The 13,608-nt window shown below is 48.9% G+C and overlaps 1 protein-coding gene across 1 annotated transcript in view; it reads left to right on the top strand.

Moving 5' to 3' along the window:
- The first annotated feature begins 8,820 nt into the window (after window positions 1–8,820).
- Window positions 8,821–13,608, top strand: part of LOC112104440 (IgGFc-binding protein-like) — a 30,472-nt gene continuing 25,684 nt past the window's right edge. Inside the window, exons 1-3 of the mRNA XM_029913115.1 lie at window positions 8,821–9,997; window positions 10,292–10,632; window positions 11,436–12,009. Of these exons, the coding sequence (XP_029768975.1) occupies window positions 8,821–9,997; window positions 10,292–10,632; window positions 11,436–12,009 (2,092 nt within the window). The remainder of the gene's footprint in view (window positions 9,998–10,291; window positions 10,633–11,435; window positions 12,010–13,608) is intronic.

Raw genomic sequence — 13,608 nt, 5'->3', positions numbered from 1 at the left:
TATTTGAACATATTCTTGTTGAACTCAAGAGCTCACTGTTAGGAGCCTCTGGGTTTGGGATAGATAGTTAAAGTGTGGGCATGCAGTACTCAATCATTCGGCACATGGACAGCATTGTGAGCAGGGCCGGCTCCAGGCACCAGCTGAGCAAGCTGGTGCTTGGGGCGGCAGATTGTTGGAGGCGGCATTCTGCCCAATCCTAGGGCGGCACGGCCGCTTTTTTGTTTGTTTGTTTGTTTTTTGTTTTTTGTTCTTGTTCCGCTCCAGCCGCCCTGCAGGGGGCGGCGGCGCGGAGAACCAGGGCAGTCCTCTTCCTTCCCTTCCTGCCGACCGGAGCGGAGCCCTCACGGCAGGCGGCAGGAGATGGCGCAGCGGGAGGGGCCGCGTGCTAGCGCCCCTGCTGTAGCCCTGGCCTCTCCCTTCTCTCTCTCTCTCCCCCCCGCTCCCCCCCCCCCCCCCCCCCCGCCCCCCGGCTGCCCCGCCGGTTTTCTTTGGTTTTTCCGCTCCCCCGTTGTGGCCGCCCGTTTTTTTTTTTGCTTGGAGTGGCCAAAAAGCCAGAGCCGGCCCTGATTGTGAGATAGACAGCCCTATAACTGATAATATAGAGGATTGAACCACTGGTCTTTAGAAGATAGGGCCAGGTATCCTGCGTAAGGTTCTGCCCCGGGAGAAAGTGCCAAACGGCAGAAGTGTGAGGAATCGTGGTTGTGTACCAGTGTGCAGAATTGGCTGGTACATGGTGGGGAAGGGGAAATTGATTATTTTCCCCTCTCCATGGGAAAAAATGGTTCCCATTAGAGTGGCTAAACATCATGGCTAATTGAGGTCTCATGAGTAAGGCTAAGGTTTTGTCATGGATATTTTTAGTAAAACTCACGGCGAGCTCATGGGCAATAATGAAAAATTCATGGAAGCCCATGGCGGCTGGGAGCTGAGGGGGTCCGCCTGCCTCCACAGACGGAAGGGCACCCTGCAGCTCCCTGCTGGCACTGGCGGAAGTCACGGAGGTCTTTGGAAGTCATGGATGCCGTGACTTCTGTGACCTCTGTGACTAAATCGCAGCCTTACTCATGAAAGAGTGAAGACTCAGCAAGTTAACCTACAGTTATTTATATTAAAGAATAGAAGGGGAAACACAACTTCTGAGACCACTGCTTCTTCTTATTCTCTTAGCGCTGGGATGGTGGAGAGTGAAATGGGTTAAGGGGTGACTTGATCACAGTCTACAAGAGGAGTGGCCAAACCGCGGTTCACGAGTCATATGCAGCTCTTTTACAGTTAAAGTGTTTCTCCATCACTGGCAATTTTTAAATTAAGATCAGATGTTTTTTCTAAAAAGTCTGCTCTAGTTCAAAGAGGAATTATTGTGGGGAAGTTCTATGGCCTCTCTTATGCAAGAGGTCAGACTAGATGATCGCAGTGGTCCCTTCTGGCCTTAGAAATAATGAATATGAAAGTCAAAACAAAATAAATCAAAAAGATAAAGTCAAAATGAAATATCTTTACCATATTGAAATGACATAGTTCCACATTATCAAATCAAAACATTTCAAAATGGTCCCAAACTGAATTGTTTTGGAATTTCCATTTCACTGGAAATTAATTGGAATTAATTCCCCCCACCTCCCCACTCCACCCAAAAGGTCAGAATTTCCTGCAGAACAGAAATCCTGTTTTCTGATCAGCTGTATTGTCTGCAGTCAGGAGGACCTGTGACATCTTCAGTAACTCCAATCCCCAAAGTTCAAAAATCACGAGTCAGACTCTGACCTCACAAATGATGATATTAGCCCCTAAATCTTAGTGGGCATAATTGGGAAGGTTAAGCTGTAAATAGGGGCTTCTCAAACAGTATGCTGGAGTCAGGATGTCTGTGTTAGCTAAAATAATCAGTGACACCCTGATGCTAGGAACTATGGACAAAGTAAATCTGGAATGTGAAGACCAGGATCCATGTGAACAGCACATGGACAGAGCACGCTGTCAGGGATTGGTTCCTGCAAAGTAACCGAGCCAGTCCAAAAATGTGTGGTGCAATGGATAGCAAATGCAATGTAATATGTAAATGTATATAAAGGAAGAGGTTTGCTGTGTAACTTTGGTTCTTCTTCAGGTAGTCACCCCTATGAGTGCTCCACTGTAGGTGCAGTGGTGCCTCCTGTGCCTGGGATCGGAGAGTAGCAGTGCCCGTGGGGCCACACATGCACTCCGCGCTGTGAGCAGTGTCTATATAGCGTTGTGCGCGCCAACCACCCTCAGTTCCTTCTCAACCACCTTTGGTCTGGGACTGAGTCCTGAGCAGAAATAAAAGTAGAATTGCAATCCGTGTTCTATAAACTAGACAGGATTTGAATCAAGCAGTGTCTCACCCTGATGGTGTAGTTCCTTCATACACAGGCTGGGATTCTCCTTTCCAGTCTGGCACCACCTCCCCAGTTCAGTCTTTGTTCTCCAGATGTGTTTCCAGGGGTTGAGTTGTGATGGGAGTGAGGACAAATGATGATGTCACTTCCCCTCTTTTATAGGTTCTTCCAGCTTGCTGGAAAGATCTTTTGCTATGACATGAGTCAAGCAGTGTCCTCTGTCTATATGCTCCTTCTGAGAAGTCTTCATTGTATATAGATCCTGTGATAGTCCTTGGTAGTGTGGATTCCCCTTAATGGGCCATCAGTGCTGTCTGGCTTCTCCATTGTACCTGAAAGGCTGGTTGTGGGTATTTCCAACTTCACAACATATTTCAGTAACACACACACACACAGCAAAACTTCGTAACTTCACATACAATGAGAGCATGTACAATCCAACAGGATATTAATGTTCAATAGATCAAGACTTTTAGAATGATGCCTCACAAGGCATACTTTGTACAAAACATATCATAATCATATCACTAGGGTAAATATGGGGGTACCAGGGTATTGCTTTGGGGTACAGAGTGTCACATTTTCCCAAACTAACCATGGAGCAGAGGCAGACACAAAGATGATCTCCATCTTCATCGGTCTCTAGACTGCCTGATATGGAACAAGAAATGCTAGTGGAACAGGAGGAAGAAACTGAGGAAGAGGTGACAGCACCAACCCACTTCTCCTCATCTTCCCCTGATGAGGCCATCATGCCACCACCTCCAACATCTGCAGACATTTTCAAGAACTGTTCGATAGGATGGTGGAGGAAGTCAGAGAGCAACAACACAAGTTGCCTGATATCCTGCAAGCCTCTACATCTGCCAAAATAGTACTGTCAGTCAACGAGACCTAGTTTGACCCCATCAAGGTAATCTGGCAGACCATAGCCTCAATATCATCCACCTGCAAGCAAGTGAACAAGAAATACTATGTCCCCACTAAAGACATGGTGCTTCTTTTCTCCCATCCTACTCCAGACTCCTGGTGGTCAATGTGGTACAAGAGAAGAGGTGGCAACACCACTCTATAATATCCCCTTATGACAGGGACTGGAAAAGGCTCGACCTCTTAGGTTGGAAAGCCTACTCGCCAGCTATACTCCAGTTCCACATTGATAATTATGAGGCACTCCTGGCAAAATACAATCATATAAACTATTCGAAATGCCAAGACGTTTGTCAACACCCCCCAGAGGACAAAAGGGAACAGTTCCAGGCACTGATCACGGAGGGAGAACTCCTAGTCCGTACAGCATTGCAAGCCTCTTTGGACTCCACAGACACGGCTGTCCACTCAAGCGTGGGGGGGGAGGTGAGGGTGTGGCTCCTCTCCCCTCTGTCAGGAGGCTGTTCAACTGTGGGAGTTCTATATAGCCCACTCCATTCACCAGGTGGCATCCTTCCTCCCCGGGGTCCAGAACATGCTGGCGGACCGCCTCAGCAGGTTCTTCTGCTTGCATGAGTGGCCGCTCCGGCCGGATGTCATCCACCCCATCTTCCAAAGGTGTGGGATTCCCCAGGTCAACCTGTTCACCTCCCGCAGCAACCGGAAATGCCTGGCGTTCTGCTCCTTCCAAGGCTGCTGCCCGGGCTCCCTCTCAGATGTGTTCCTGCTCCCATGCACGGTTCACCTGTTTTACGCCTTCCCTCCATTTCCCCTTGTGCACAAGGTCCAGCTCAAGATACGCAGGGACAGGGCGCGCGTGACTCTGGTGGCTCTGGCGTGGTCCAGGCAGCATTGGTACACCACGCTGTTGGAACTGTCCGTGGACGCTCCTGTCCTGTTGCCTCTTCTTCCTGACCTGCTCACTCAGGATCGCAGTCGCCTCTGTCATCCCGACCTGCAGTCTCTCCACCTCATGGCATGGATGCTGCATGGCTGAACCCTTCAGAGCTTCTGTGTTTGGAATCCATACAACAAGTACTGCTGGGCAGCAGGAAGCCCTCCACTCGAGCCACGTATCTGGCGAAATGGAAGTGGTTTTCGTGTTGGTGTGCCCAGCGCCGCACACCCTCTCTCCAGGCACTGGTGCCTCTCATTTTGGAGTACCTCCTGGACCTGAAGCTGCAAGGCCTGGCACCATCCCTGTGAAGGTTCACCTCGCGGCCATCTCGGCCTTTCACCTGGGCGTGTCTGGCTGCTCTGTCTTCGCCAGTCCGATGGTTGGTCATTTCCTCAAGGGCTTAGATTGGCTCTACCCTCAGGTCTGGCAGCTGGTCCCTACGTGGGACCTTAACCTGGTCCTTTCAAGACGGGGCAGCCCCAGCAGCGCCAGACAAGTAGCTCTGTCAGCGGAAGTCTCGCCCCGCTCGTACTGGGCATGCTCCAAATGCTCAGGGAGTATAAAAAGAGGGAACTCAGCTCAGTCTGGGCTGGCGGCCGCAGGAGAAGCACCTATAGGGAGAGCTCCAGCAGAGGACCAGCCCGCACTCTTGAAGCTACCGGGAACGGAGGCCTCTCCAGGCCGGTGCGAAGCCCCACTGCAGGAGGAACCAGAGGAGGCAACAGACCCCGAGACTGGCGGAGAACCAGGGGACCCGTGGGAGACCCCAACGGCTGAGCTGGTAGGAAGTGACCCGGGGGGGGAGTGACGGACTGGTATCTCGGCCCGGTAAGCCTCAGCGTGTTTTGGTAGGACCCCTCTGCTGAGTCAGTAACAAGGTCCTACTGCCCTGTGACGAGGGCTAATTCCCTGGACTCTGGCCACTAGGCCGTGCTGCCCTGTGACTCGGGGGTTAAACCCTCACACGGCCCCCGTTCGAGCCACTGGCCATATGCTCCCATCTATATCTCTCTTGGAAGACAGCTTTCCTTGTCGCTATCATGTCGGCGAGGCGTGTCTCCGAGCTGAGGGCCCTTACCTCAGAACCGCCTTACACAGTCTTCCATAAGTATAAGGTGCAGCTTCGACCTCACCCGGCCTTTCTTCCCAAGGTGGTGTTGACCTTCCACACCAGCCAGGACATTTTCCTGCCAGTTTTTTACCCTAAACCGCACTCTGGTCCCTGGGAACAGTGGCTGCACTCCCTCCATGTCCGCAGGTCCCTTGCCTTCTACATCGAGCGCACAAAGCCATTCAGGAAATTGACCCGGCTTTTCGTTGCGGTGGCAGACCAGATGAAAGGCCGCCCGGTCTCCTCTCAATGGATCTCTTCATGGATCGCGTCCTGCATCCGCCCTTGCTATGAGCTGGCCGGTGTACTGACCCCAGCTCTCACCGCTCACTCCACTAGGGCCCAGGCCTCGTCAGCGGCATTTCTGGCCCAGGTGCCGATCCAGGAGATCTGCAGAGCAGCGACTTGATCCTCCGTGCATACTTTCGCCTCACACTATGCCATTGTCTGGCACGCAGCGTTTGGTAGCGCGGTACTGCAGTCCACGTTACCAGAGCCCTTTAAATCCCCGCCATGAAAGCCGGTGCGGTCCGGCACGGCGTACTGGCTCTTGCCGGTACGCCGTACCGGACCGCACCGGCTTACTTTCACCCCTGCACCCCCTACAACTTAAGTCTGATCAACTCAGCATAGTTTTGCCAAATAAAGGAACCTGAGTAATGAAATCCAGACTCAAACTGAGTGCTTTGGATCCCAGAGAACTGGATGAAGTGTTCTCCCAGAACTGGACAAGGTGTTCTGGATAAGCCAAGTAGAAGAAGATTCTTGGAGGGAATCCCAACAATGAGATTTTTTAAAATGAAGACGATAGAGTGTGTTTGGACTGTCTTTTCATTTTTGAACCCCCACACTCCCTGTGTGTGTGAGAGACACTGACAATGCTGCTGGCTCTCGCAGATGTACAATGACATACGGGGTTTTGACCCTGCTGCAGAACCTTTTGCTAAAGGACCCGATAGAAAGCAAAGTGCTCAGATCTGTATAAAGTGCCACCAGACTGTGCTGAGCTCACAGATTCTCCCTGACCCCTCAAAATGCCAATTAACTAATGCTGTACTCCTCCTCTGGCCCCACATCTGCCACCCCACATCCTGTTTTGACAATTTCACAACAAAAACAATCTGTTTCTTTCATTTCAAAGTGACTTTTTGTTTTGACCTGTAAATTTACTTATTCTAAAACTATGTGAAAAAAAGATCAAAATTGGAATGAAATGTTTTGAAATGATCAATTCAAAATGTTTCAGTTGATTCAAACTGAGAAAAAATTCAGAGTTTTGGTTTGCAAAAATTTTCATCATTCCACATTTCATTCCAATTTGGAATGGGGAAAAAATTAGAAATATTGAAAATTCTCAATGGGAATATCATTTCCTATCCAGTCCTTATCATCAAAGTGCTTTATAAAGCGGGTCATTATCATGATTCCCATTTTACAGTTGTGGAAATTAAGGCACAGAAAGGGGAAGTGCTTTGCCTACAGTCACCCAGCAAGCCAAGGTCAGACCTGGGAACAGAAACCATGTCTTATGAATCCCAGTGCCCAATTTTAGCCACAATACTACACTGCCCCTAAGCACCATTCAAAGTTGCACAGGTGTCTTCAGACGGTTAAATAGTCCAGCTGGCTTACGGTTTTTTAAATTAAAACGATTCTTATTAAAAATGGCCTTTTTAAAATAACTTTTGCAAAACTGATGGGTTTCCCCACCTTGAAATTTTTTGTTTTTTGAAAAATGTAAATAGAAACAATAAACAAAAATGTGGCCTGTTGGTTTTACTATTTTTTTTCTTTTTTGATTTTTTTTTCATCTTCCTTTTTAGCCTTCTTGTGCTGAGTCATGTCTATGTTTGGTCTTCTTCTTCCTCTACTTATCTATGGTAATTCATTCCTTTTTTATTTGGTTTTCTTCTTTGATTGAAATTCTTAATACTTTTTGTTCTTCTTTCTCAATCTTCTTCAAGTTGGATTTTTTCCATGCTCATTCTTCTTCCGTCTTCTTTATTCTCAACCTTTTTATTCAAGTTTGGATTTCTTCATGTTTCTTCTTCATACTGTTCCATCTTCTTCATGCTCAATCTTCTTCTGCTGTGTTCTTTTGTTCAATATTATTATTCAAGTCTGGATTTCTTCATGCTCATTCTTCTTCTGTCTTCATGCTCAGTTTTCTTCACTTTGGGATTTCTTTGTGTTCACGTAACCCACACACCTCCTGGGTGTGGTGTTCTGTCCCATCTAGTGGCATCGAGACCACTTAGAGAGAGAGAAAATGAGTCTGCTCTACAGCCTTAGCTAACAGCCAGTTGGCTTTTAGCTCATGCTGTAGAGCAGTGGTCCCCAGTGCGGTGCCTGCGGGCGCCATGGCGCCCACCGGGGCATTTATGTGTGCCCACCTAGTGCTCAGCAGGGGAGAGAAGCCACAGCCCCACACCTGCCGGGGACAGAGACAGGGTTGCAGGCTGCGGGCGCCGGTGTTCTCTGTCCCCGGCAGGCGCGGGGTCCACCTAGTGCCCAGCAGGGGAGAGAAGCCGGGGCCCCGTGCCTGCTGGGGACAGAGTACTCTGGGGCTGCGGGCACCGGTGTTCTCTGTCCTTGCGGCTTCTCTCCAGCTTCTCTCTTCTCTCTGGATTCATATATTATGTAATATTAAATATGATGTTTTTTGTATAATTTAATGTACAAATACAAAATAAGCCTTGAAAAATTGTTGGCGCCCGCCACACTCTTCTGAAAACATGAATGTGCTACTGGCCGCAAAAAGGTTGGGGACCACAGCTGTAGAGGCTCATGCACTAACCTCCAAAGGTCCCCAGTTTGACCCCCGCCCACCAACGTCTGTCAGCATTGCACTCACTATCTTGTTCTAGCTTCTTCTTGCTCAATCTTTTCTCTCGTTAATGCTCAGTCATTCTTCTCCATCAGTTTTGAGTTTCTTCATGTTTGGTTCTCATCTTCTTGGTTTTCTGGTCTTCCTCACATTTGGTCTTCCTTGTCCTTGTGTTTGTTGGCACTTCTTTGTAGTCTTCTTCTTTGTGTTCATATTCAGTGGTTCTTGTTTTTCAAATTCAGGCATCTCTGCAATGGTTGATTTGCTTTCTTCGTTTTTCACATTTAACCTTCTTCTACCTTTATTAGATCCTTGTATTTGCTCTTCTTCATGATAGATCTTCTTTTCCATGTTCTCCCTTTTCCAGGAGGAGAGTGATAGTCTAATGGTTAAAGCAGAAGCATCTGGGAATCAGGACTTCTCATTTCTACTTTTAAATCTGGAAGGAAAGTGGGATTTAGGGTTGAACTAAGAGGGCCTAGGAATCAGGACTCCAGAGTTCTATTCCCACCGCGGGTGGGTGACTAGTATCTCTTGCTTAGAGCAGTGAATCTGGAAGTTGGGACACTTGGGTTCTTTTCCCAGCTGTGATTTGGTGTGGAGTTTCTGATCTTCTTTCTTAACCCACAATCTGTTACTTTCAGGTCTTTGCAGAGCAAGTTTCCGTGGGAAAGAATTCATTACGGTCTTCATGCAAAACTATGTCCAAAATGTCAGAGCAGATTGCAAGCTGTTCATCACTGGTTACCATGCCTCCACTACGGTTACTGTGACGGTGAACAAGGGTACGTTCCGGAAAGTGACGCCTGTTGGAGAAGGACAGACAGTGACCGTGCAGATCCCAGCCTCGGTAGAGATGTTTGGGAGCCAAACATTTGATAGCACCATCCTGATTCAGGCTGACAAAGACATCTCTGTCCTGTCAGTTAACTCAAAGCCCAATTCCATCGATACCACTGTAGTGTATCCCATTGAGAAGTTGGGTACTGTATATTACGTTGTGACTCCCCCTGGCAAATATGGAGGCAGCTACAAAGAGTTTGCTGTCGTAGCAGGGCAGGCTCCCACTACAGTTGATATTTACTTGAAAGGGGCTGTAATGTTCAACCGGTGGATGTATGCTGCTGGGAGCAAACTCACTGTTGCCCTCGCTCCCTACCAAGCCTTGCAACTGCAAAGTGCTGCAGATTTATCTGGCACCAAAATCGAGTCTCGGGAACATGTGGCCGTCTTGACTGGGCACAGCTGTGCTGAACAAAACACCGTTTGTGATCACGCTTTCGAGCAGCTCCTGCCCGTCTCCAGCTGGGGCAGCACATACATCGTCCCTCCTCTGTCCTTCCAGAACAAGTATGACATTGCGTACATCGTCGCCTCCCAAAACACGCGCATTGACTATCAGTCAGGGCCCACACGAGCTTCCCGCAACATATTGGCCGGGCAGGTTGTTGAATTTGAAGTCCGAGTCTCTCACCCACTTTACATCTCTGCTAGTGCCGGCATCCAGGTTCTTCTCTTCTTCACTGGTTCTAAAAATGGGAAATCCACATATGACCCGTTCCTCATCAACATCCCACCCGTCACGAACTACTGCCAATCCTACCACATTGATGGGGTGAAGGATTTTGAGAACCATGTGCTGATCATAGTCAAGAGCTCAGAGTCCAGCAGGATCATCTCTGATCAGAGAGCCATAGGAAATGTCCAGTGGAGGCAGATCCCCGGCACGGAGTATTCTTGGGGAGAGTACAACTTCGGCACAAAGATTAGTACCCTTTCCATACAGCACCCGACCTCTCCCTTCGGTCTGCTGAGCTTTGGAGGGAGGGTGCGCAGTGGATATGGCTCGGCTGGCCTTTGTGCACGCAGTAAGTAATTTTTGTGTTTCTATAATTCCCAGGCAATAAGTAATTTTTGTGTGTGTTTAATATCCAGGCAACACTCCACCCCCCAAGAACTGCATAGGATGGGAAATGACAACAAATATACACAAAGAGGCTGTACACTGCTTGAGATCCAGCTTTGCCTCCTTTGTTACAAGGCCCCCTCACCCTGCACAGAGATACCTAGTGGCTGAAAAATGCAGTGCAAACAAACAAATCATCCTGCCAGTACATGGCATACGTGAGTTCTTGTATAACTGGCTGGTTGAATCTTTCTAGGTAACCCGACCCTGTACTGCAGCACTGTTCAATGCAGGAAGAAAGAGACGTGTCAGATTGTAGATGGCCGCCCGGAGTGTGTGGCTGAGTCAGAATCCACCTGCTGGGCTCAGGGAGACCCACATTATCACACCTTCGATGGGCGGAATTTTGACTTCATGGGCACCTGCACCTACACCATCGCCAAGACCTGTGGCTCAGACTCAACTCTCCCGTCGTTCAGTGTCAAGGCCAAGAACGACAACAGGGGCAACACGCGTGTTTCCTATGTTGGTTATGTGACGGTTGAAGTCTATAATGTCACTGTCTCAGTGGTCAGAGATGAGACTGGATTTGTGAGGGTAAGAGAGCAATATGAATAGATAGATACTTTGTTTTCTGCTTATGTTTTAAGGATAGATTTGGTAATGCTAACATAAAATCGCATTTGCTAGAGGCAGCTGCTGGAAAGTTTTACTATAGAGATTCACACTTCTACTTTAGATCTGAACAATGACTCACTGCTATTCCAGCCTCCCTTCCCCTTCATCTCTACTTCTCCTTCCCCCCTTCCCCTTCATATCTGCCAGTGCCCCTCAGTCCTGACCCACAGCCCCCTGCTACTCCGGCTCTGGGCTCTCCTCACACAAAGTGGTGCCAGTGCCTCTCAATCTCAACTCACAGTCCCCCAGCAACTCCAGCCCTGGGCTCCCCAAATACACACAGATCAGCTGATGGTCATCAATCCAGCCCCCGAGTCTCCTCCCCCCACACTATCCCAGCCCTAGGCTACCCCCACAGCCCCATATACATACAGCTTTACTATCCCAGCTCTGGGATCCCTTCCCTCTCATAATTCTGCTCACGTAACTCTCTACCTCTGTCTTCAGCAGAGCATGACAAGCTACATGGTGGCTTTATATAGAAAAATCTGTGTCTGAGATTTCCAAGGATGACTTGGGTATGTAACTACATTGCAATTAATGGGAGTTGTGTGGCTAAATCCCCTAGCTAACCTTGCAAATCTCAACCTATTATTATTTATTATTTGTAGTGCAGTGGCACATAGCAACCTCAGTGCAGGGCCAGTAAGTCCTTCACTGTGCCAGATTCCTTTGGGTAATGCACCCAAAACAATGTCTGTTTCTTGTGGTTCCTTTCCCAGGTGAATGATCAGCGCTCCCGCCTTCCCATCTCTCTGCTCGAGGGGAAGCTGAAGGTGTATCAGAGTGGAGGTTCTGTGGTCATTGAGACTGACTTTTCCCTGAGAGTCTCCTATGACTGGAAGAGCTACCTGGTGGTGAAGATCTCCAGCAGCTTCTCGGAGAGCGTGTGCGGCCTGTGTGGCAACTACAACGGGGAACCTGGGGACGACTTTGCCACCCCCACGGGGGCACTAGCTGCCAGCCCCGTTGAGTTCGGGAAGAGCTGGAAGGTGGAGGATGGGGACAGGTTCTGCTGGGACGACTGCCACGGGGAATGCAAGAGCTGCTCCCCAGAGCTGGTCGGCAGGTTCAAAGCTGAGCCCTTCTGCGGCTGGATCACCAAAGAGGGGAGTGGCCCCTTCAGCCGGTGCCACTCCGTGATCGACCCCAAAATTTACCTGGACAACTGCGTCTATGACTTGTGCATGAACGATGGCCGCAAGGAGATGCTGTGCTGGGCGCTGACAACCTATGCTGATGCCTGCCGGAGAGAGGGGGTGGCCATCTCCGAGTGGAGGATATCCACAGGGTGCTGTGAGTATACCCAGGGTGACAAAGAGATGCTGGCTCATGAGCTAAAGGCAGCAGGTTTTAGTAGCAGAGTTTGAAGCCAATGGCAAAATGGAAACAGGTCCCCCAAGAGGTCTAAAGTGATTTGTAAAACTAAGTGTAAATATCATGGCGACTCTGAGATATCATGGATGTGGTAGGACTGCACAGATAGATGTTTAAGGGGCTTTGGAACATCACAATGAGAATTGATCTCTCTGTATCAAACCTCAGTGGTCCCCAGTTGGCTTCTTTTGAATCTCTGTCTTCTTTTAATACTTGTGCTGTTTGTTAGGCACCTATAAACTATTTCCCTGGTGGAAATCAGCATGATTTCTTTGATTTCAGCAGAGGTTCTGGCCTCACCCTTGGCTGTTGGGGGAATTTGAAAAATGGCCAATGCAAATAATGTAAAGAAGCGGGGGGAGTGAATAAGAAGGAAACAGTCAAAGGTGTGCCTGTGCATAGCTTGGCTAACTGATGACTCAGGCCAGGTCTATGCCTGAAACATTTGCCAGTATAATAATGGCAGTTAGGACTGTGATTCTTTGTGACATTTTTATACTGGCAAAAAAACCTAGAGTAGACGCAATTACACTGGCAAACATAGGACTGGAAGGGACCTCTTGGATCATTGCGTTCAGTCCCTCCTGTTGCAGCCATCCCGTCATACAATCCTGTTCATAATTTTATCAAGCTCCATCTTCAAATTAGTTAGTTCCTTTACCCAACTGCTCCTATTGCAAATCTGTTCCAGAACTTCACTCTGCTCTGATGGTAAGAAACCTTCTAATTTCAAGTGCAAACTGACTCATGGCCAGTTTAGCCTCCTTTGTTCTTGTGCCGATGTTGTCCTTTCGTTAAAATACCTTTTCTCCCTCGATGTATTTATGGAGAGCAATCACATCATAGGCACCGACTTCCTGAGTTCCCCGGAGGTTCTTGACCCCCGTCTCCACCCCAGGCCCTGCCCCCACTCCGCCCCTTCCCCCAAACCTCCACCCTGCCCTGCCTCTTTCTGCCCCTGTTTCTCCCCCTCCTCCACAGCACCTCCTGCATGCCGCTGAAGAGCTGATCACCGGCGGGCGGGAGGCACTGGGTGGAGGGGGAGGAGCTGATCGATGGGGCTGCCGGTGGGTGCTGAGCACCCACTATTTTTTTCCCCTGGATGCTCCAGCCCCGGAGCTCCCATAGAGTCAGCACCTAATCCTTTCCTTTGCTATATTAAATAAGCGAAGCTCTTTTAGTCTACTCTCGTAAAATAGGCCCTCCATTCCCCATATCATCCTACTAGCCCTTCGCTACACCTACCCTAGTCTGATTTGATCTTTCTTCAACATGGATGACCACAGCTGGACAGAGGACCCAGCAAAGACCTTTTGCCATTATAGCTTAATTCATTCGGGGAACTGGTATGAGCTATATCAGCATAAAAACTCTTTTGCTGGTATAAGCAGTATCCCGACTAGGGGAGTTTGCTGGTATAGGTATACTAGCATACCCTTTCTCGTGTAGACTCACCATAAGCAGTGGATGAGACAACCCTCTCAGGATCTGAAGAGTGAGGAAGTGGGTAGGGGAAAT

The sequence above is a fragment of the Terrapene carolina genome, unplaced genomic scaffold, assembly GCF_002925995.2.
Source record: "Terrapene carolina triunguis isolate 2854851 unplaced genomic scaffold, T_m_triunguis-2.0 Scaffold461, whole genome shotgun sequence".
NCBI lineage: Eukaryota > Metazoa > Chordata > Testudines > Emydidae > Terrapene > Terrapene triunguis.
The sequence above is the reverse complement of the archived record's forward strand: the minus strand, read 5'-3'. Positions and strand labels throughout refer to the sequence as shown.